The 24972-nt window shown below is 38.1% G+C and overlaps 2 protein-coding genes across 2 annotated transcripts in view; both read right to left on the bottom strand.

Moving 5' to 3' along the window:
* Window positions 1–24972, bottom strand: part of C13H18orf54 (chromosome 13 C18orf54 homolog) — a 624273-nt gene that overhangs the window by 341751 nt on the left and 257550 nt on the right. The gene's annotated exons all lie outside the window — the stretch shown is intronic.
* Window positions 9066–12506, bottom strand: LOC127664188 (dynactin-associated protein-like). The gene is made up of 3 exons (XM_052156053.1): window positions 12450–12506; window positions 10075–10155; window positions 9066–9410 (listed from the first exon to the last, which is right to left on the bottom strand). Exons 1-3 carry the CDS (start codon window positions 12504–12506, stop codon window positions 9066–9068), a joined length of 483 nt encoding a protein of 160 aa, XP_052012013.1.

The raw sequence follows: 24972 nt of genomic DNA, 5'->3' as shown, positions 1-24972 counted from the left end.
GTGGTATAGCAGGGTCCTCCGGTAGTATCATGCCCAGTTTTCTGAATAACTGCCAGACTTATTTCTAGAGTGGTTGTACCAGCTTGCAACCCCACCAGCAGTGGAGGAGTGTTCCTCTTTCTCCACGTCCTTGCCAGCACCTGTTTTCTCAACAGGGTGAACTTGACACTTTACTAGAAATCAAAACGCTAAACTTCTCATTCTTAGATGACTGCTTGGGCCTAAAACACTGATGGATGGGCTGATCCCAGTCTTTTCCTAAAGCCAAGCTCAATGGGTCCTCAGGAAAGCCCACACTGATGGAGGTGACTGTCAGGTAACCATAATTCAGAGAAATATCTGGGGTCCCTGGAGATACACTGTGAGAAGAAAATGTGGTTTTCTGAAATCCCTGCTCCTCCAGCAGGGGGAATCAAAGGAGAAAAGAGATTTTAGATGGCATCAGTGGAAACAACAGTCATCTATGGCACACATTTTACCTTGGAGGAACCCTGTCAAGACAAACTATTAGTGAGCCAGATACTTCAAATGAAAATGGATTTTAAAATTCCTGACAGTAAATCTCTTAGTGGATGACCTAATTATTCTACAGAAAACTACTAAATCATGTAATCTGCAGAACTGTATTATAACTCTTTATACTTTTAGTTCTTACAACTATGGGAGCTATATGCTACCATTATTCCTCTTTAACAAATGGCAAGCCACATTGGACCTTGAGGTCACAATTAATACATGGAACTTGTATAGATATTCTATTTTCTTTGTCCTCAAAACCCATGATTCTAATCACAGTCGACAAGGCATCCCTCTTCTATAGTAAAAGTTTGCTGTCACCAATTCCAGATGACTCTTCTAACTCATAAAAAGTAAATAATAGTAACCCCAGCTTTCTTGGGATGGTCCTCCTAGCTGCAGAGTGCCCCATGCCTATAATAGTTCATTACATTCACAACAACTTTAGAAACAAACTCAGTGCCTCAAGTGGACAGACTAAGGTGATGATTACTAGGAGGGTTAAAATACCACTACCACCACCACCACCACCACCACCACCCCCAACACACACACACACACACACACACACACACACACACACACACACACACTGAGTGCCATGCTAGTAAGAGAAAAACTCCAAATCTCTTTTAGGCTGTTATGCCCAGTGTAAGGGTCACAGCTTGTGATGTTCTGGGAGAAAAACTATTACTTTTGTGAGATGCTTCCATTTCTCACAAGAAATATTGACATACGAACATTCCAGTGGGATGTGGATTTTAGTGGATGGGTGGATAGGGAGATGGCAAAGATCTGGGAGGGGATGGAGAAAAGGACTGTCAACAGAGTATGTTGTATGAAAACTATCTATTTTCACTTCAGAAAAAAGAACAAAACAGAAGAACACTTGGGTCAGGGAGAAGAAAGACTGGATGAAGCATTTGAGCTCATCCCTTGCCCTTGTCCAGGTTGCAGACCAGTACATTTGTTGAAATCCATCAGTTAACTACACATAAGTACTTAAGATATTCTTGGGGTAAAGATCTATGAGAATTCCAAGTGCTACAAAAATTAAGACATAAGAACGAACCTCATGTTCTTTTAAAAATCTTTATACTCTGAGTTGATGGTCTTCATAGTAAAAATGTTACTAATTTTTAAAAATTGTTTGTTATTTTATGAGAAGTATTAGTACAAATATCTTGCTATGGCTTAGCCATTGACAGCATATGCTGTGTCATTCTTGCGTGACAGGAGGTAAATCCTTTAACAACACATCCAAACTTTACCTCAGATCATTCCAAAGTATTTTTTGCATACATTTTACTCTATATTCAACCCTATCTAAGCAGTGGGAAGCTTTGAGAAAACCACGAGTAAAACTTCTTCAGACATTTCGATTCTCTCACAACAGTTCTCTTAACTGAGTAGCATAATCACTTGAAATTCCCTCACTATTTATCGACTTCTAATTGGATGAGGAGAAACACCTACAACTGGACCACGGGACAATGAAAAACCCAACCATGACTTAACGATTTCACCATTATCTTGGAATGACTGACAGCACTGGTTAACATCTACTTAATGCCTCTCATGTGCCACACTACTATTTTACGTGCCTCACATGTATTAGTTCACTTACACATACAGTATAGCTACAAGATAGGTACTATCTTATCCACTATTTCTAGATGAGAAAATGGAGGTGAGGAAAGGTGGTTTATGATTCCCAAGGTCACACAGTAACTGAAGAAGCTAAAATTCAGACTGGCTACTTAGTTGTAGAGTTTGAACATCTTAACTTCTATACTATCCTTCAGTGAGACCCAGAAAGAATATAAAAACAAAACAAAACTGGATCTCGGGGTCACTTAAAGTTGAAGACATGCTAGAGAAAATACCGAGAGAAAAGTGCCAAGCCTTATTATGCTTCTTCTGTTTATTCTTCCAATTTCCACCAATATTCTTCCAAATATTGCATAAGATAAGTAGATGCTATTGAAGAGTGACTTGAATCCTTTCACAAATACAAGGAAACAGCCAAATCTAAGTCAGAAACTGTTTCACGCTAGAGCAGAGCCCCATCGTTCAGGTTCTAATCTTAGCTTTAGGCACCAATGCACCGATGAAATCCATGAGGTAAAGGCATTAAATGCTCTGCACTGTGCCTGCAAGCCCCATATCCCTCCAAAGACTGTTCCAGCTCCACTCCCTTCCCGTCCTGGACCGGATGATTCCTAAGGCTCTTCTAGCTGCACGATGTCTCTGTGATATTGTCAGTGTGCATTCATCTGAACAACAGAGGTGCTTTGTTCTTCCTGCCAGTACAGGGCTGGGCTCTTTGGGCTTGTACAAAGGTAGAAAGCATGAGCCACTCCTTTGGGAGGGACTGCTTTTGTCCCTCAGTGAAGGCGAGCCTCCTGGAGACATGAATCCTTAGCCAGTGAGGTTGCCACCTAAGGCCAGCTCCTGACTGCAGTGTGCATGACTCAGTATTACTAGGATTCCTTATAATTTTGTGACTGCCAGATGCTTATTCAAAATTTAATTTAAGGAAGCCCTGAGGTTTGTGAAGAGATTAAAAAACAGAGAGAAACAGATATACACTTTTATATCCCTCTTACTGTTTTGATTTAATTACTGTGTCAGACTCTTGGTTGTCCCTAAGATTCACCATCCTCATTTTCTTCATAAAATATAACTCCTATGCCAGATGGAAACATCCATACATCTTGCTTTTGTGGCACCCAGATACAGTCATATGACTAATTTCTGGAAATGGAAAATAATAGAAATGCTATATACAAATTTTGGGAGGATTTGCACTTTGATGTATGTGACTTCCTTTCTTTGGGTTAATTTGTCAATTACAATAAATTTCACATTACAGGCTGATAGAATTGTAGAATTTTAGGCAGTTAGCAGGGAGTTACTTGGAGTTTCTTGTTCCATATATAAGGACATTCATGGCTTCCTTCTTGGCCAGAAGCAAATCTAGGGACAATATGCCCAATGTCACAGAACCTGTGCACACAAAGTTCTGACAAGTCAAACTAAACTTCAGCGGAGGTGTATACTCACACAAAAGATTGGACATGCTTTACCAACCACTTCAGCGTCTTCTCTTGGTTCTTATAGAAGCGCGCTTCTTTGGTTTGTTTTCTTTTGTGAGATCTCTCAAAGACAATTGAAATCCATCTTGTCTGATTTGTACAAAAGTAGTATGATAAAGAATACAAGATAAACATAAACAGAAAAACTGATAAAAACTTTTGCCAGATTTTTAAAATAGGGAACATTCATATGAACAATTTAAAATGCCTCGCTGCCACTAGATAAGTGTTAATGAAATAAATACCAGAATGTCTGATACGAAAGAATGATGGTTTTAGTATTTGTTGAGTTGATCATTAGAATTAGGTAAGTCTTAGATAAGGTTGTAGGCAAGCTTACCTGTAGAACGTACACACCTCAAGCAATACTGTCATATGTTTCTAAATCACTTACATGTTGAATGTGCATGCCTCTCGCAATAGTGTTACATCGTTTTAAAAAATGTTGTTGGGTTAGATATTTTAACAGTTAAAGGTAGCTTCCACAACTCTGTGGACTAGTGAATAATTTATTAAATCATTAAAGCCCAAAGCAAAAGAAAAATCTAAGAATCTATTTCAACCTCTTTTATTAAGAACAGAAACAAGATCATCTCAGATAACCTAAAACAGGATGTCCACCACACAAATATTTAACCCCAGAAGTCGATCTCCCAGCCATGATGTTTGGATGCTCAAGCCAAATAAGGTGAGCCTCCTCCCATATTGTCGCATTCTACATCATTGTTAAGCACATAGAAGAAGTCTCCTCACAGCTTCCTGTCACTCAAAATGGTTCGGAGAATGCAGAACGTTCTTGTATTATCCTTTATGGGAAACATAGTTAAAACCTAAAGCTGTCTTTACTCATATCGCAAAGCAAATTTTAAACTATATTGGAAGAATACTCAAATCTAGCTAAATTAAACTTTCTTATATCATTGTATAATAAAAACAAAATTTTGAAATTATTCTGAAGGAAATGTGTGAATAATTATTCCCTTACATTTTTAAACTCTTACATATAGTTTAATGATATTTTCAAATCGACATATCTTTATTCATTTTTATATTCTACCAGCAAGTATCTTTATGATATATATATATATATATATATATATATATATATACAATTCTTCAAAGACTCTGTATTTATGTAATCACTACCTGTGAGAAGTATTAAAAGCAGGCTATAATTAACAAAATCAAAGGAATGATAACATATCAACTTTATCTTTTTCAAATCCCATTTTCTCTACAAACCTCTAAGATCAAGTCTAGTTTAACTGGCCAGTCATTTCAGCAAATAAACCTAGAATTACATAGAAATCAACAGTTTTTACTTGTAATCTGCATCTTTGTTTAAGAGCATCCATTTTCAGGGCAGTCTACTTTTGTAGGATTAGTAGTCAAAGGATAGGCCGGCAGGTTTCTTTACCTCTGAATTCTTTTCATATTGAAATGTTTATGCTCCAAGTATTAACCACTCAGAACATGGGTAACATTGAACAATTCTTGTGTTTCATCACAAATGATAAACAATGTGCCCTTCCAGTTATAGTGTTAAATTACATAGATATAATTAGAGGATAATATCGATAGTGATCATGAGAAAGTGTGGTGCGAGTGCACATAACTATATATCTATCTTGTCTTCACCTGAAGTCTTCCCCAGTGTGCCTTTGCTTTTAATTTTATTTTATCCCTTGTATTCTCAATTTCTGTTTTAATCCAGATATTCATCTTGTCCTACATTCAATCTTTGACTGAAACATTCATTGTGTATTTTTTAATGGTTGCCAGTTTTTTTTTAATTCTTTAATATGAAGATCTTTTCTATATAAGTCAGTAAGCATTTATTAATTTTTACAAATCACTTTGATGAACATCTTGCTTCTCTCAGTGCCAGCATAGAAATCTAAAACAAATAAAAATCAGTTAAATACAAGTGATTAGGAAGGCACTTCACTGGCTAGCTGGTAGTGGCTAATGAACTAACAAGCAGAAACCTACATTGAGTCAGATCCACAAGCATCCCCCTGTCGTCTTGGAATGCTCATTGCAGTATACCCCTGCTGGCTAGTGTTCATGGTGCTGTAAGCTGCTGTGTATGCTGTTGGAGAAGAAAAATAATATGCCTCTATCTCACTTAGAAACACTGCAAGCAAGAACATATGTCCACCCATGAAAGTAATGTGTGAATAATTATTCACAAATAATTGCACAAATGTAATGGGTGTGACCAACTATGTTCTGACTAGATCTAAACCCTGCTCCATAAGATAGAGAAATCAAGCCCTGTACTATTAACAGAACCCCAAACCCATGACTTCTTTAGTCATGAGCTCTGGTGAGAGCCTAATATTATTATTCTCCTAATTAACAGTAATAAACTGCCTCCTAAATTCTTATCTTTGTATGCATATGCTAGTATATCTCTTAAAATTCATCAGAAAAAGCTTCTCCTTGCAATGCATGTCAATAAAGAGAGCAATAACCCTTCAACTGGTCAAAAATTGTGGAGTATTCTCAGCGCTAAACGGGACATTCATATCACAGTCCTCTGCCCAAGGCTTGGGAATCTTTGAAGCAGTGCCATTCTAAGAGGCAGCAGTGGTTGCTATCTGCAAAGAATCAGTGTGTCCAATACTCAGCAGAGGAGCTGCACAAATGACTTTATAGTCATTGTAGTGAGAGCACGCATCAGACCTGCATAAACACCAGCCAGACCAAAAAAATCGAAATAAAAATTCCAGCATAGAGGTGAGAAGATGGATAGGAAATGCCATCACAGAATGTGGAGCTATTGGCATTTCATAGTTTCTGGGAGATAGAGAGTCAACTTTCCATAATGATGTGACCCTTGTAGACTACCATATTCCAGAGCAAGCCCCATTCCTAAGACTTAAAGATGTGACCTTGGTCAACTACCATATTCTAGGGCAAGCCCAACTTTGAGCCAAGCTCAAAGAGCAAAGAAGAAAAACACCTAAAAAACAACCTCCAGGATGCTTGGGAAGGATGGGAGCAAGGAAAAAGTAGTTCTCAGAGGAGTAAAGGGAAGGTAAACATGCTCATGGATCGGCAGGATTAATATAGTTAAAATGGCCATTTTGCCAAAAGCAATATACAGATTCAATGCAATCCCCATCAAAATCCCAACTCAGTTCTTCATAGAGTTAGAAAGAGCAATTCTCAAATTCATCTGGAATAACAAAAAGCCCAGGATAGCGAAAACTATTCTCAACAACAAAAGAAATTCTGGGGAAATCAGTATCCCGGACCTCAAGCAATACTACAGAGCAATAGTGTTAAAAACTGCATGGTATTGGTACAGTGACAGGCAGGAGGATCAATGGAACAGGATTGAAGATCCAGAAATGAATCCACACACCTATGGCCACTTGATCCTCGACAAAGGGGTGGAAAATATCCAATGGAAAAAAGATAGCCTTTTCAACAAATGGTGCTGGTTCAACTGAAGGTCAGCATGCAGAAGAATGCGAATTAATCCATCCTTGTCTCCTTGTACTAATCTTAACTCCAAATGGATCAAGAACCTCCACATAAAGCCAGACACTCTGAAGCTAATAGAAAAGAAACTGGGGAAGACCCTTGAGGACATTGGTACAGGGGGAAAGTTCCTGAACAGAACACCAATAGCGTATGCTCTAAGATCAAGAATTGACAAATGGGACCTCATAAATTTACAAAGTTTCTGTAAAGCAAAGGACACCATCAAAAGGACAAATTGGCAACCAACAAATTGGGAAAAGATCTTCACCAACCCTACATCAGATAGAGGGCTAATATCCAATATATACAAAGAACTCAAGAAGTTAGACCCCAGAAAACCAAATAACCCTATTAAAAATGGGGTACAGAGCTAAACAAAGAATTTTTACCTGAAGAACTTCGGATGGCTGAGAAGCATCTTAAAAAATGTTCAGCATCATTAGTCATTAGGGAAATGTGAATCAAAACAACCCTGAGATTTCACCTCACACCAGTCAGAATGGCCAAGATCAGAAACTCAGGAGAAAACAGTTGCTGACAGGATGTAGAGAAAGAGGATCACTCCTCCACTGCTGGAGGATACCATTTGCAAATTGGTACAACCACTCTGGAAATCAGTCTGGCAGTTGCTCAGAAAACTGGGCTCATCGCTTCCGGAGGACCCTGCTATACCACTCCTGGGCATATACCGAGAGGATTCCCCAGCATGTAATAAGGATACATGCTCCACTATGTTCATAGCAGCCCTATTTATAATAGCCAGAAGCTGAAAAGAACCCAGATGTCCCTCAACCAAGGAATGGATACAAAAAACGTGGTATATATATACAATGGAGTACTATTCAGCCATTAAAAACAATGAATTCATGAAATTCTTAGACAAATGGATGGAGCTGGAGAACATCATACTAAGTGAGGTAACCCAGTCTCAAAAGATCAATCATGGTATGCACTCACTGATAAGCAGATATTAGCCTTGAATCTTGGATTACCCAAGTCATAATCCACATATCAAATGATGTCCAAAAAGAATGGAGGAGTGCCTCCTGGTTCTGGAAATGCTAAGTACAACAGTATAGGGCAATACCAGAACAGGGAAGTGGGAAGGGTGGATGGGGGAACAGGGGGAGGGAAGAGGGCTTATGGGAAGCCAGGAATGGGGAAAACATTTGAAACATATATATATAAAACTCTCAAAAATTAATAAAAATAATTCCCAGAAGATTGATAGTACAAAATAGGTAATAAAACATTTTTTTGTATTATCCCATGTGAATCATTCAGATTCTATTGGAATTCTGCTTGTCTAATCACTAAACATAGTGGATGTGTCATTCATAGACAGTGGACTAGGCTGCTGAGAAGTCAAATATAAGACTCGGGTATGGCATGCAAGATTAGGTTTATTGAAACTTGCAAGTAGGGAATCTAGAACAACAAAAAGTAAGGCAGAAGACACCTTAACAAACTAAGACTCAGTACACAGGCTAGAAAATAGTGCTTCTGTCTTTCACAGTGCCCAACAATACATGTACTCTATGCCAAGTTACCAACCCCTGGATAGCCAGTGGCTATAAGTAGACCTACATCTCTTTTGCCCTCCATGATGCTCCTTTACCACACCCAACTCTCTCAAGGAAGTTGGAAAAATTAGAATTCATAAGCAGTAAGATAATTAACTTAGCTGCTATGTCCTAGTCCTAATCCCTTTTCATTGTCCCCTGACACGGAAAGTCTCAGATGGAGAGAATTTCCAGAGGATGGCAGGAATTGCTAAAGCCATATCTTTCTCAGGTATTAAGTAATCAGTACAAGACAACCACCACATGGAAAGCAACACAGGTTAGTAGAGAACTAGGCCTAACGCAGCCATGCACTATGGGCTGTCATAGCAGGATCTTGGATACGTGCATCCCCTTTCCATGAGAATATTGATCTGGCTTGAAGACTGAGGGTTCATGCTTCTGATTCATATTCAATGTCAACGTCATGTTCTGGGGTGGTACTAGTCATCACTGTAGTAAACGTGGGTGGGGTGGTAGGCAAGGGCGGGCTGGTTGTATTAGTGGGAGATGGAGTAGTCTCAGGTCCAGGTGAAGGGGTTGTGGTAGGAGATGGTGTCGTGGGAGAGGTGCAGGGATCTTGGCAGGACCTTCCATCTGTGTGAATGACGATGGTGGTATTGGTGGAGTTGCCAAAGGGGCCAAAGTAAAAGGCCAGAGCTGTAATAGCTGTGGCAACAAGACAAGCCAACAGGCATATTAGGAATATTTTCCAGAGGGAACACGGGCTTTTCGTAACCTGAAAAGCATTACAAGAGTGATTATTTCTGCAATGTGAATCTGAAACAAATTTCAATTAGAAGACAAATATAATTCATTATTCCTAAAGGCTGTTAGGGATATACAAATGTCTTCTTCCCTTACACACTCACACACAACATATAATTCTGTAAGGACAACAAAATCCCTCAGTGATCCCTTCTGTATTAAAGCAATGTTTTCATATTAAAAAGATTGCCTTAAAAATCATCATAATATTATCAGGTACAAATGTTTCAAAGTAGATAATTTTTCTAATTAGCAGTGACAAGTATAAAAGTGAAGGTGTATTTAGATAGTTGTCTTTGGAAGATGGAACTTTGCAGGAACCTTTTTGTTTATTTTTGCTCATTGTTCATTCTTTCTAGATTTTCACATTAAATATTAATACTTGTAATTAAAATTATTAAGCATATTTTGCATGTCAAGCATAAATACAAGGATCTCACTAAAATATACAGAGAGAGTAAATTAGCTTTAATCTATGTGATCTTACAGAAACACAATCTAGTGCTATCACTTTGTGGGAGACCTTATGATGTTCTAGGAGCCTATTAGAGGTGCTGGAGTAGGACTTGATTTGTGTTATTTCAAGTTATTCTAAGAAACAATAGATGTGTCTAACCACCTTTCTCAGACCTTACCCGATGCAGCTCACATGTCACATGGTGTGACCTACAACCACAGTGTGTTCCTTCAGTTGAACAGTATGGATTCCTTAATAACTGTACAGAAAGAGACAGAAGGTCAATAAAAAAGCAAATAGCAAGTTTTAAACTTTAAGAATGGGTCTGATTTATGTGGTCTGGGAACATAGTACATAAAGCAAAATAATATGAATGTAGCATGGTCCAAAGGAAGAATTAGGTAAATTCTATGAGTATAGTGGCTTAATGTCGATACAGATTTGTTTCTAGTTCAGATCAGATGATAAAAGAAGGACAATAGATTGATCATATCAATAGCTTCCTCAGGACCATTGAACAAGTATAAAGAGCCAGTTCCAACAAAAGTGGTCATGCTAAATGACTTCGCATGAACTAAAATCAATGGGATAATTCCTGAATGGGAACTGTTTACCTCAAAATAATGTTTTAACAGTGAGGCCTGAGGGCTGCCCATTAAAGAAAGGAGAAGTGAAGACTGTTTTCTTGAAATATTTTTCTCCTCAGTACACATAGATAGAGAAAAATGTAAAGACAAAATTGCCAGCATTTACAAGACAATCTAGTAGCAGAATCTTGAATAATCAATCATAGAATCTAGCAAAATAACAACCCACAATTAGTTATAAATATATAAAGAAATATACATAAATATATAGAGTATATATGCATAAATATATATGAAAATAAACAAATATACAAGGAAATATCATGAGAAAGCTTGTGCTTTCTCATGATGTGCACATGTGTGTCACTGTTCACACTAATAATGAAGTACATAAGTTGCCTAAATTCATAAATTGCAATAGAATTCACACATGGAAAACTATAAACGTTTTTGAGGAACAAGAGGCAATTCCAATAAGCAGGCTCTTACAGAAAGTTTAATAATAGTATAACGTGTCAGCTCCCTGAATTGTAAGTAATATAAGGTATGAGTTCATTGATATTCAGTTAATATAATTACAATTTTAGAAGAAATGCTTTGGTTGTTTGATAATAATTTCATGTGATAAAATAACAAACTAGAAAGATTAGATTAAGTTAAGTTTGAAGAAAGAGCAACACTGACTTTCTCTAAGTAAGATTCTGGATGCATTAGTTTTTAATGATTTTCTAAGGTTCCCAATATAAATACCATATAATTGTTCAAAACAAGGCTTCTCTGTCTGAAGTTTAAGTACCACAAGAATGTTCAGGTCACCTGGAAAGTGGTACAAAAATGGTACATGATGGATTCAACCCCCTCCTTTATTTGGTAATTTTTTTCTTTTTTTCTTTTTTCTTTTTCTTTTTTGTTCCTTTTCTTTTTGTTCTTTGTTTCTTGGTTTCTTTCTTTCTTTTTGTCACCATGGAATTTTGTCTCATATATGACAAATATATGTTTTCTTTGATTATATTATGTAATATAAGTACATTACATAAAGAACTGAATTGAATCAATATTTTCGTTATTGTGAGTATGCACCACAAATCGCATTCTGCTACATATGGGGTCATAACCAAACTGCAGAAGATATGAGGTTAAAGCAATGATGTGCAGGGTTCTTGAAATCCCAGGGAAAATATAAATTACATGTATAAGAGTCTAGTTTTAGAAAACTAAACTGCTCTCATGTTCTTCTTAAAGTAATAAAACAATATTCTAGGAAGTTCTAACTTTGCTGTTAGTTTGTATACAAAGTCTAGTCAAAAAAATTATTTTCCTGTGTCGTGACAAAAATGGTGAAATGAAAAGTAGTTTATTTTTTATAAAGACTATATGAGAGAAAAATTCAGTTTCAGAGTCTGGATAGCTGCATGCACTCATAAACATTTCAGTTTCCTTATTTGTGAAATCAAGGCATTGGTTTTAGTATGAAATGAGATTGAGATCACTCAGATATGTTTTCATTAGTCTGAGAAAAGCCTGATTTGCATCAGCAGAGTAATATATTATCAGCAAAGCACTCTCCACCATGCAATACTACCTTGATTATAAGTAGACACATTTCTGTGGGAAAATAAACAATAAGTGCTTTAAAAGGACTCATCTATATAAAAATAAAAATAATATCACAATATTTGCTATTACAATGACTCTTCAAATCATATAACCAAGTTGATTTGATTTTGGTTTCCCTGCAGGCAACTTATCATATGTTTTGCTATACATACTAACATTCATGCATCGAGGCTAATTCCCAGATATTCAAGAATATACAAATATAGTCTGGCACACTACTTGACACATCTATGATAATGACAACCGGATTTCCTCTGCAATAGTAAAGTTAAAAAGCCCCTGCACAGTTAAATGTTGAAATCAAGAGTATTAGACATGAAGGCTATTAAAAGTTGTCTGCAGTACTCACCTGCTCAGCCACGTTTTGCTCAACATTCATGGTATATTGCTGCTGCTTTCTAACCATTCTGGGGAGATGATCTCAGATGCAAGTTCAAGAAGTTCTGTGCCAACTCTGTGGATTAGAATGAAGAAATGCTGAGCCTCTGCTAGCTTAACAACTGTGCCTTTAGTCGATGTGAAATCTATAAACTTCTAGCTACTTGTCCTCTTGGAAAAGGTCTAAAGGATACTACACAATTAGATAAAGAAAAATAGAGACTCTGGCTGCCTGTTAAAGTACCAAGGAGGAAACATTCTCTTATATATGAAAGGCTTTAGGATTCTGGGAATATAGAAACTCGTGCTCCCTTGTTGATTTCATGCAGTTTCTCACAGTTTAGGAATCCTGAGAGGCTTCTGAACAAGCCACAAAGCCACTCCCCGATTATTCATTTTGAGGAATCCTATACCTAAGCAAACTGAAGGATTAGGGTGTTGACGAAATTCAAAGGATTCAGTGATAAGACATGCTGAGATTTGGGAATTAAGAAAAATTTAAGCTTCACAGTAAATACAACTGTCTCCATTTTAAAGATAGAAGCAATCTTACATTAGTAGCATGGGTACATTCCTTGTCATGAAATAGTTTGGTCACAGTGGTCACATACTTGAAATGAATAAAGTTTCCTCAAGGTTTGAGATTGTTGTCCCACAAAATTAGATAGAACTAAATGCTTTCAAAGTCTTATAATAGCAAAAGAAAACAAAAGCGAATTACTAATGTTAAACACACTTCTGAAGTTTTGAGCAAATGTAACTGGAAAAACTTTTGCTAACAAACAATAAACATAATTATATTTTATCTTTAAAAAGATAAATTTAGATGTTAGAGAACATAAGTTGGGTTATTCTAATCAGCGACTGTGTTGAATTGGTCAAGGAAAATAACATTGGAATGATTTTTAGCTAAAGGTAAATATTAGAGATACTGTATTTAAGTAGCTTTCAATTCTATAAATATAGGAAGACATGAAGCTAATGTCACCTGTTTCTTGGGATACTGTATCTTGCTTTAGGTTATACAGTGATTTTCTGTTTCCCATCACTCTGAGTGGAACTCTTTTGGAACAGGAAAGACTCAGAGAAAGAAGCTGTAGCCTTGATTGTTTTCCACATTTCACAGGGGAAAGTGGACTTGATACAATATGCAAAAACGAGATGATACTTGGAATACACTTCAGAATTCATATTCTGTGACCCTCTGGAAGATCCAACTTGTAGTAGAGAACAAAGAAAACTTTCTTAAAAGGCTTCGTGAGCTGCAAATTTCTAAAGGATTATTCTCAGGAGGAGCTAGGGAATAGACTGAATACTGCCCCAAAAATAGTGTTTGGGGGGAATACAGATTATATTCAACATGTTTACTGAGCTCCTGTGAAATGTCCAGAAGTGAAATATCTTGATTATATGGAATTTCTATTTCAGATCCTGAAGGATCCTTCATACCATTTCCCAAAATGATTACATTAATTCACATTCCCACAATTCATGGTTCCTATTTCTCTCTATTCTCATCAACCTTTGTTGACTTTTCCCTTCTAGATAATAGTTATTTTAAAGGTAATACCCCACCACAGTTTTCATTTTAGCTCCTGATGGCCATGATGTTGAACATCTAACTCTTCATTTATCTGCTAATCATTTGCGTTCGTCTTGGACATGCCTACTTACAGTCGTTGCCCATTTTTAAGTGAGGTTATTTGTTTCCTTATTATGAAATACTAGGTCCTTGTATATTTGAAGACTAGTTCATCAAATGCATATACTACAAATTCTCCCTCTGTGTAGCTTGATACTGTGGATTGTATTCTCTGCTGTGCAGAAGGGCAGACCCTACATTCATCTGATTTTATTTTGGAGTCATATCTGAGGAACTTCACAAACCTTTGCTATGTAACTGTCCCCTGTTCTCTTACAATACTTTTTGCAGTTTCAGATCTTACATTTTTATGACTTTGATCTGATTTTAGTTGCATCATGTATGCTTGCTATGCAAAGGGTAGAATTTTAGTGAATCTGCTTGGAATATCAACTTTCCTAATGCCATGACCTTGAAGAGACTATCTTTTCCTCATTGTATGTTCTTGCACATAGTCAAAATCAATTAACAAAAGCCATGTATATTTCATTACAACTTTTTATATTTATGTTAGCATGCTCCAATTGTCAATATATATTTTTTTAATTTTAATTTTGGACCCTACCACAAGTTGGATGTGAATGCTTTGGTTAATACTCCTTGAATGCTCCAATTATCAATATATTTTTTAATTTTAATTTTGGACACTACCACAAGTTGGATGTGAATGCTTTGGTTAATACTCCATGAACATGCAAAGTTTTGAACGTTGAACTTTAAGGACTTCTGGAACTTACACATTTATTAGGTGGTTGGAGAGTTGATTGACATTGCATTAACACTGATATTTATTCTTCACAGTAATGACCCATATCGGTGTCAAGTAGTGTGGGCACTTAACTTTTGACAGAGGTCCTGTCAAATTGCTTTTTCTGCAACAGTTTCATCATTTTAATTACTATCTTCATCTCTACATTTTTATCCTTTGACTCAGTTTTCTCCCTACAGACACATTATTACTAGTTTAGGTATACTGTAGAACCAAGCATGAGCAACTATAATTTAAAATATTAGTTCTTCAAGGGTGGGAACTAGGTTAATTATATAAAAAGAATTTCCTGAGTGGAAATATAACCTTATAGTTTATTAGAACCTAATTACTGTGGGTTGCTAACTGATAAAATACTGGATTGGCTTAGCAGTTCCATAAATATATAGTTTATGATAATTACAAAGAGTGTTCCCCTCATTTGAGACTTTAGGATAGCTAAGTGAGTTAGGGTTGATGAGAGAATTACTGCCCATAAATACCAGGTGCCATGTTTATGTCTGAGAACTCTATCCATCCTACAGCAAGTTTCACTAAGTGAAAGCTTCAAGTTTCTCATTTCTGCTATGTTGATAGTTTTTAATCCTTCACCCTGTCAAGTGGCTACCACTGCTATGAACTAGCTACAGCACCCAGACACTGAAGTCTCCCAGGCTTCTAGAGCTGTTTCTTCCACCGAGTGTGGCTACATTTGAAACTACCCTACGCAGAGTGGCATAAACAGCCAATCTCTACATAGGAATATGAGTTAAGGAAGCAAAAAAGATGATTTCATTAAGACATATTCTAGGAATTCCTGGAGATTAGCAACAAAAGTGTAAAGAACGACAAAACTCATTTGTATCTAATGCCTATGATAATGAATAGAAACCACTAGTATGATACTCCAATACACATACAAGACAATGTCGTTTTAAAATAAGTAATAACAACCCATGCATGCCCCATGCTTGTCATTGCAGTCTCTGTGACCCATGTCATCCCTACTTAGTTGATTCAGTGGGACATGTTCTCCTTCTGCCCTCCATCCTCTCTGACACCTACAGTATTTCCTGTCCCTCTTCAGTAGGATCCCTCATCTCCGAAGGCAGGAGACTCTGTACGTGCTGCTCTGTGCGTGGGCTATGGATATTAGCTTGGTGGTTCTGTGTGATGCCTAACAGTGGGAGAAAGTGGTATCTCTGCTCTTCTTCTATTGGTTTGCCCTGTCTTGTTATCTCTTAGAAGCCTACTCTTTCCTGCAGAAGAAACAGAAGGGAGAGGGGGAAGGTTAGTAGGGGAGCTAGGAGGAGAGGAGAGAGAGAGAGAAAGAAAGGAAAAGAGAGAGAAAGAGAGAGAGAAAGAGAAAGGTATTGTGCTTGGGATGTATTGTATGAGAGAAGAAGTTATTTTCTATTTAAGTAAGTAGGCGAATAAATAAATGAATGAATGAATGAATGAATGAATGAATAAATAAATAAATAAATAAATAATCTATGGATATCTTTTACTTCCTGATGCTTCTCACTGGCATATTAGATGGAATTGAGTTTATGTTACAAGATTACATTGCAATCCTGTTGTAAAATTCCAAATAGGTTTCTATCTGCACTACTCTACATGCATAAGAATACCCACCACACTAGATCACTATTCATATTTCATATTTTTAGAGTTAAAAATATTTTCCTATGTATAAGGTATAAAATATTTCTACATGGTGAGAAATTTCTCTTTCCTTCATAATAAATAAATCTACATTTGCTAAAATGAGATGTGCAAAGGCTGTCTATATTTTCATAAGACATACACAGAAGTCCTCAACAACCAAGAATCTTAGGAAATGCCCTCATGAAGATAGCACCAATTTTGAGAAAAGAATTGCCACATTCTGGAAAAAAACTGGCAATTTAATTGTTTGTAGTCAATTTCCAACTCTAGCTAAAAATTTCCCAGCTTGAGAGTTCTTTCTCAGTTTCATGTTTCTGTGCCAGAGACAAGAGAATTCTCAGAATAAACAGAGCAGAAGCTAAAGGCAATTGTGTGCAGACATAGTTAAGTTGTCATTAAGAAAGGGCACCAGAAGAGATAGGAGGAGGGAAGAGATATGTGATAGAAGTTGCAACCCCAAAAAGAGAAAATAAATGATCCACACAGGAGTGACATTTCCATGTCATTGTTATAAAAATAAAAATTTATGACTTTTAGGAATACAGTGAGTTCTTCCTTTCCAATTTGTATCCCTTTGACCTCCTTATGTTGTCTAATTGCCCAAGACAGTACCTCAAGTAGAATATTGAAAAAGATAAGGAGAAAGGGGGCAGCCCTGTCTAGTCCCTGATTTTAGTGGGATTGCTTCAAGTTTCTCTCCATTTAGTTTGATGCTGGCTACCGGTTTGCTGTATATTACTTTTACTATGTTTAGGTATGGGCCTTGAATTCCTATTCTTTCAAACACTTTAAGCATGAAAGGATGCTGAATTTTGTCAAATGCTTTTTCAGCATCCAATGAAATGACCATGTGATTTTTTTCTTTGAGTTGGTTTATGTAGTGGATTGCATTGATGGATTTCCATATATTGAACCAACCCTGCATCCCTGGGATAAAGCCTACTTGATCATGGTGGATGATCGTTATTATGTGTTCTTGGATTCAGTTGGCAAGAATTTTATTGCGTGGGAGAACAGGGAGAGGCTGTGGATGCCAACAAATGCTTGCTAACAGAAGCCTGATTTAGCTGTCTCCTGAGAGGCTTTGCCAGTACCTGACAAATACAGAGGTGGGTGCTCTCAGCCAACCATTGTGCTCTCAGCACAGGGTCCCCAATGGAGGAGCTAGAGAAAGGACCCAAGGAGCTGAAGGACCTTGCAGCTCCATAGGAGGAACAACAATATGAATCAATCAGTATCCCCAGAGCTCCCAGGGACTAAACCACCAAACAAAAAGCACACATGGAGGAACCCATGGTTCCAGCTGCATGTGTAGCAGAGGATGGCCTTGTTAGACATCAAAGGGAGGAAAGGCCCTTGGTCCTGAGAATGCTAGATGCCCCAATATAGGGGAATACCTGGACAGGAAAGCAGGAGTGGGTAGGTTGGTGAGCAGGGGGAGGGGAATGGGATAGGGTGTTTTTGGAGGGCAAACCAGGAAAGGGGATAAAATTTGAAATGTAAATAAAGAAATTATCCAATAATAAAAAGAAAAAAGAAAAAATATAACACTGTCTTTCATTGCTGGAAATCAGAAGTCTAAAAGCACTCTCGCTGAGCTACAGTCAGGGTGTTGACATGTGTGCTTCCTGTTGAAGGTTTTGCTGAATAATCCTCTTGTCGTCCTTAGCTTCTGGAGATTATCTGCATTCTGTGGCTTGTGGCTCTTTCTCACATTTCTCTAACCTTACTTCTACCATAGCATAGGCTGTCTAGTCATTTGAATTATTTTACACATTCTAAATAAGAATATATCAATTGTATACAACGAGGGATTCCTTTGTCACAGTCCCATACATGCACACATACTCTGATCGCACTTACATCTTGTGACTTCTACCACCATCCTCTGTCCATAATGCTGCCTTAATGCTCTTGTCATGTCTTTTCTTCCCCGCCCCCAACCCCACATTCCAGATATGAAGGGGAACAGGTGATCCTTTGCAAGACTTAATAGTATTATCTCAATTTCCATCAATTTTCTTGCAAATACCATAATCTCATGCTTTTTGATGGCTAAATACAACCTCCACATTGCACATAAACCAGTGTCATAATCTATTCACTTCTTCTCTCCTTTCACAGTCTTTATAATTCAGCTTGGAAATAGTCTTCTCATCCTACCACATTATCCATTGCATTCGTGGTGCTTAGCACAGAGCTGGGCATATAGCAATTATCCAAACCACATCAATGGAATAAAATGAATGATAGAAATAATTCACTTTAATAGACAATGCTAAGTACAGAGTTTTGGTAATATTAGTATCTCAGTACTATTTGATGGCTAATCTGATTCATCGGAAGGACTGAGACTATAGGATAGAAAACTTCTTTGTATATACCCTCTGGACAATTGTTAAATAGACACCTCTTTGCTTACTTGTTCCTAATACTTCAAACATGTTATCTTTTGTCATATTTATTATGCAGTGATTAATCACCCACCACATAAGATGTCTGCTGTTTTCTGCAAAATATAATTAGAACATTTAGAAAATGTTTTTTTAAGAAAAGGAAAATATTTATGTGGAATTAGGAACCCACCATAATTAAAGAGGCATACCAATAAAAATTGTACTAAGTAGACATTTTTCAAAGTGTTCACCTTTACATGATTAGCTAAATACAATGAATGAAAACCAAACAAGCCAGAATGAAATGGAAAGAGACAATGATGATATGACCCCTAACAAAAATGTGCCTTAAGCTATCACATGACTCACAGTGAGCCTGCATTAGTAGTGGTTAAAGCCAGTGCCAATGTGTTTACAGGAAAGCAGACTCTTTTTCCCTTTCTATCATTTTCTATTTCTCTGAAGATGAAGTGTGCACAGACCCAACACAGTTGGGTTGCTGCTTTGATCCAAAGTCATCTCCTTTCATCTGGCAGCTCTGACTGGCCACACAAGCCTTCACAGGAGTGATCAACACCATCAACCTTTCTCTTGTGTATTTTCTGTCTGTAAAACACTTACTTGAGGGTCTACAATTTTAATGCATATTACACTCAACTGAAATACAGGATTATCACCATTTTACACAGAGGCTACAAAGCTGGTACTTTCAGAACTCAGATTTCCACACCCAGGAAAACTGATTCCAACCCTTCCTCCATTCCCAGACACAGCAGACACTTCCTTATATAACTGTCACATTTGTGTTCCTGTCTTTTGACCATCACAGACTAGCCATGAGGAAAAACTTTGTCTTTCTTGGGATTGCAGTCATCACTTTAAGTTTCTATTTCTAGCTACTTTGTTTGTAACAGGAGCTTTCCTTTGGGAATTTTGCTGAGTAGAAGACAGGAGTGTGGAGGGATGAGACTAGGAAGACTCTCCCACAGTCTCTTTCCCATTCTTCACTCTACCCTGGACCTTTTGCCTCTGTCTTTCAGGGTGACATCTTAGAGGCCTATCTCACCTAAGCCCTGTGAGCTCTCTAGCCCTCTAGCAGGTCAGATTTGAAACTGCTGGAACTGCAGAAGATTATAAACACAAGAAGGGCCTTGCATTCAAAAGCCTAAGAAAAATGGGCATGGGGTTCACCTTGTTAGTACTGGAGCTGAAACCCACATACCATATCACAAATAGACTAGGTTGGGTTTCTGAGGTCTCTTGGCTGCCAGCACAGTCATAGAGAGGAGCTTGCCACAGCCCCATGGTTCAAACAAATGAGCTTTATCTTCCACCAGCACGACACTTAGAGAAACCATAGTCACAGCTGAGCCTGAATCTAGGAAATAACTGGATGTGAATAACAGCATGTGAATACCCAATGGGCAGATACTTGTAGCAGAGGATGCTTAGCCATGCTGGTGATGCAGATAGGGTTCTACAGTTAGGAAAACAAAGACTAGAAATTTAGAGCCAGGGCACTTGCGGAAAAATAAATAAATGGGTGTTGATAGGCTGCAGAAAGTTAGGGAAATCCATTAAAACATATGTGCAAAACTCATGGCTGGATGTTCCAAATTCATTTGCTGTCAGGGTGTTTTCCCCTTTCCTATTTTTCAAATTCATTATTTCCTTATTCCATAAATCTGAACGGGGACACATTCTTCATAGACTAATTCATCATGTAGTCTTTTCTCCATTCCATACTTCCTTTCTCTGTGTAGCTCCTTCACTGGGATATGCAGGACATTATTTTTCTTGTCCCTCATAAGTTACAAGAAAGCTAGCTGTCCTAGATCATTTATCATCCTTTAATCACCACAGTGCCAGTTAGCCTGCCCCACCACAGGTTGAATCTCAGGCCTTAGCTCATCCGTCCTGAAGAGACCCACACTGTAAATATGCTAATGACTTCTGAGTGTCTCTCTGAAGCAAGGACTATATTCAAATCTTCAGACCCTTGTGTTGATGCCACTCAGATGTCTACCATGCCTCTCAAGCTTCTATAAGTCAACAGATAAATTCCTTATTCTACTTTTTAAACCCTTCTACAGTCTACAACATTGATTCATTGTACATAACGTTCACCCAAAATCCAACACAGATGTTGTGTGTGACTAACAATGACACACAGACACCATAAGACTATGACAGGATTATGACTCAATTGATCAGACTTTCGGCAGAGTATAGAAGTGTAGAAGGAAGCTCTTAAAGTGACTAGACATAGCAGGGTAAGGAGAGCTGGCTTTATTGTGATTAGAGAACAAATTGGGAGACCTAGTTCCCGTGAGCAGGCTGTTATTTCCATCAGTTAATGACCCTGCAGGTGATGAAGGTGGAGGTAGTTGAGAGTCCTTATTAGGCAGGCAAATGTCAACCATAAAGGAGAAGCTGTCTCTAGTCCAGTGTCCTTGAAGGAGTTAGTTTTGGGGGGGTGTAGTCCTAACATCATTACCTATTTCAGTGAATGACAACACTTCTCCTTCCAATTAAATAAAACCAAACATATTAAATGTTGTTATTATTCACATCTTCACAATCCACCCAAGTGAATTCCTTTGGCCCCATTAACAAATTAACCAACCCTACCTAGCATTTTTCCTAACCGCTACTGCTTCCATCCTAGTCTAAGCCCACCCACCCTTTATTGCACTATTTCAGTTCTTTCCTAACTAGAGTGCTTGCTGCTACCGTTGGCCTTTTAATTCTATTCACTATAGAACAGAATAATTATGTCTGATATTCTGCTCCAACTCTCCCATGGATTCCTATTTCACTAGGAAGTGTCTTTCTCATGATATTAAAGGCCTAGAACACTCTTTCCCAACACCACCCTCTCCTCTGACTCCTATCGGCTGCTCTTTAGTTACTCTCCTGAATCTCTATGGGCCCTAGGATGTGTGGTTCATTCTGGATACATTCTAGCCCTCTCCACAGTTACCATGGAAATTTCCTCTATTAGAGTTGCTGCTTTTCTTCACCATCATATATATAATTTTACCCTTGGAAACATTACATCCCTTCTTTTTATTTGAATATTCTACATAACACTTAACTTTAACTGAAATATACAGATGTTTTCTCTTATTCTTTTCTCATACATCATATTCCCACTGCATTTCCCCCTCTTTCTTACTTCCTTTCTTCCCCAGATCCACTCTTCCTCCATTTCCCTTCAAAAAACAAACAACAATAAAACAAAAACAAAAAATAAAAAACCAAAACCAAAACCACCACCAACAAAAACAGGCCTCCCAGTGATATAAACCAAACACAGCATAATGAGTTACAATAAAACTAAGCACAAACTCTCATATCCAGACTGAACAAGGTAAACCAATGAGAGAAAAAGGGTCCCAAGATCAGGCAAAAGAGTTATAGACACCCTCTACTTTCACTGTTGGAAGTTCCACAAGAACTCTGGGCTACATAACCATAATATAGGCAAAGGCCCTAGCTCAGACCTATACAGAACCTGTGATTATTCCTTCAATCACTGTGAGCCCCTATGCATCCTCCTTAGCTGATTCTGTGGGTTGTGTTCTCCTGGTGTAGTCCACCTCTCTGGCTCCTGGAATCCTTCTCTTTCTCCCTTCTGTGGGCTTCCCCTGACTCCACCTAGTGTTTGGCTGTGAATCTCTGCAAATTTCTTTTAGTTGTATTTTTATTGTGTCTTTTCACTACTAGATAGTACAGTTTCCGAAGGTTTACTAGATCCAACAGTATCTACTAAGCAATAAGTAACCAGTGGTTAGTTTTTGAACAGATAATGAATGAAATATGCCACTGTGTGGTTGAATAGGATTGACCCGTTATGCAGAAAGAGTAATATATGTAGCTATACTCATAGCACACAGGTTTCAAGATACTCTAAGTAGCTTCCACATATTGACTGCTAAACATAATCAAGTCTTAGAATCTGGATAAAACAGAAAAAAGAAAAACAAGTATTGGTATAGCTCTGCACTCCTTTTTTAAAAAAAAACGATTCTCATTCTCATCCTAGAATTCTGTAAATAAGGATTAATGTTCTTTATGGCTAATTCTTCTCCAACCTCTATTCTATGGCTAACTTGTCTGCTTGATGTTCCTCTCCACAATTCTGTTACTTTTGACTGACTCCCTTATTACTAAATCATGCTGTTTTGCTTTGTGTTCTTTGTTTGTTTCATATGCATACCTCCTCTTCTCTCCTCTCCCTCCTTCTCTTCTCATATTGTCCTCTTTAACTACAATGTACCAGGGTCTCTTCCATTTCCCCCTACCTCTGAGTTTGCCCCTGTCTCTTGTATAGGTTTGTCCTCTTCCAAAAATTGTGATATGCTTGCTTTGAGCAAAGTATGTATTGCCCTTTCCAAAGAGAACATTTCAGAAAAGAGAAAGAGAGGGAGGAGAGGAAGAGGAGGAAATAAAAGGGATAAGAGAAGACGGAGGAGGAAAAGAAGTGATGAAAGTATGAGACGGAGAAGAACACAGACTTCAAAGAGCAGGCAGGGACACAGGGACTAGTGTCCTAACCAAGTGAGCAGCAAAGGTGCTAAGACCTAGTTATCCCTCTGTGTTTACATACATACGAAAGGGGACAGGGCAGCTAGGTCTGTGGGAAATAGTGCCTGCTGTACAACCTGAGTGAGACTCCCAGGGCTCTATGTAACAGTGAGAAGAGCTTGAGTGTCTCCCAAAGCTCCTACAGGAATCTTTAACTGAGGTTAGGTGGAAGATCAAAACAGTGTTTTTCTCTGTGACCCTGGCTTTCCTGAAACTTTAACTGTAGACCAGGCTGGCATAGAACTCACAGATATTCTTGCCTCTGCCTCCTGGGTACTGGGATTTAAGGTATATACCACCATGGCCTGGTTCCATTTCACAGGATACCTTGTCTGGTGTAAGAAGCCATTAAAAATAGAGACCCTGGCTCAAAAAAAGGTAGTAGGCAAGGTCCTCTGACTCTACACATAAACCACAACATATGTGTGCTCCAAAATCACACACACGCACAGCTACATACACATTCTCATCATGCATACACATACACATCGCTTATCTAGAATTAGGCATGAATTGGTATGGTCTTACTCCTACCATTTCCTGGTGAATATTGGCTACTGATACATTCAGGGGTGTGGGCGCACCATTTTTGGTTACATATCCACTGGTGAGCTCACCAGGATCCATACCTATGGTCATGCTAAGAGCCCTGTGTAAACTCAGTGAGCCACAAAACAAAAGACTTGAATGTGGCTATGAGAAGGGACTTGTAGGAAGGAGAGAAGGTTGGCAGCATGGAGAAGACAAAAGAGAGACAACTATGAGAGTAATCATGCCCAAAGTTAACAAAGAACAATCTTAATCAAAAGTAGAAAAAATAAAATTAACTTCAAAAGAGCCACATAAGAAAGAAACAGGGATGGTGAGAGATGTCCCCTGTACTGTGTTGCTTTGTTCTTGTTTTTTTACAATGATAATAAAAGCCACATCTTCAAATGAAATTTCAACCTACTAGTGACAATCAGGATTTTCTTTACTATAAACACAGCTGATTCAGAATTTCCCTCTCTCTGAGCAGCAGAGCGACAGGGGAGTAGGCAGTGATGCATGCTGTGACAACAGTGGACAGGACTCAAGGTTGTGACTCCCCCAAGTGCTAATATGAACATGAACAGAATTTCTTCATACACACATTGTGTATGATGTGTATATGCGACACACAGATGTGGTTGATGAGGTAGGTTGGTTGCTGCAGGCCTATCTGTGATGGTGCTATCGAGAGTAGGCTTAGGAAGTGTGGAGAAATGGTACAGTTCTAAAGAATATACATGGAGGGACCCATGGCTTCAGCTGCTTATGTAGCAGAGGATTGCCTTATCTGGCATCAATGGGAAGGGAGGCCCTTGGTTTAGTGTAGACTCAATGCCCCAGGCCCCAACATAGGGAAATGCTAGGGAGCTGAGGCAGGAGTGGGTGAGTGGTTTGGGGAGCACTCTCATAGAAGCAG

The sequence above is a fragment of the Apodemus sylvaticus genome, chromosome 13, assembly GCF_947179515.1.
Source record: "Apodemus sylvaticus chromosome 13, mApoSyl1.1, whole genome shotgun sequence".
NCBI lineage: Eukaryota > Metazoa > Chordata > Mammalia > Rodentia > Muridae > Apodemus > Apodemus sylvaticus.
This window is presented reverse-complemented; position numbering and strand designations above follow the sequence as displayed.

Coding starts and splice junctions, on each gene's coding strand:
- LOC127664188 (XM_052156053.1), bottom strand. CDS start 12,506: ATGGTTAGAAAGCAGCAGCAATATACCATGAATGTTGAGCAAAACGTG. Junction 10,156..12,449: donor AGCAAAACGTGGCTGAGCAG/GTGAGTACTGCA, acceptor CTTTCTGTACAG/TTATTAAGGAATCCATACTG. Junction 9,411..10,074: donor TGACATGTGAGCTGCATCGG/GTAAGGTCTGAG, acceptor AATGCTTTTCAG/GTTACGAAAAGCCCGTGTTC.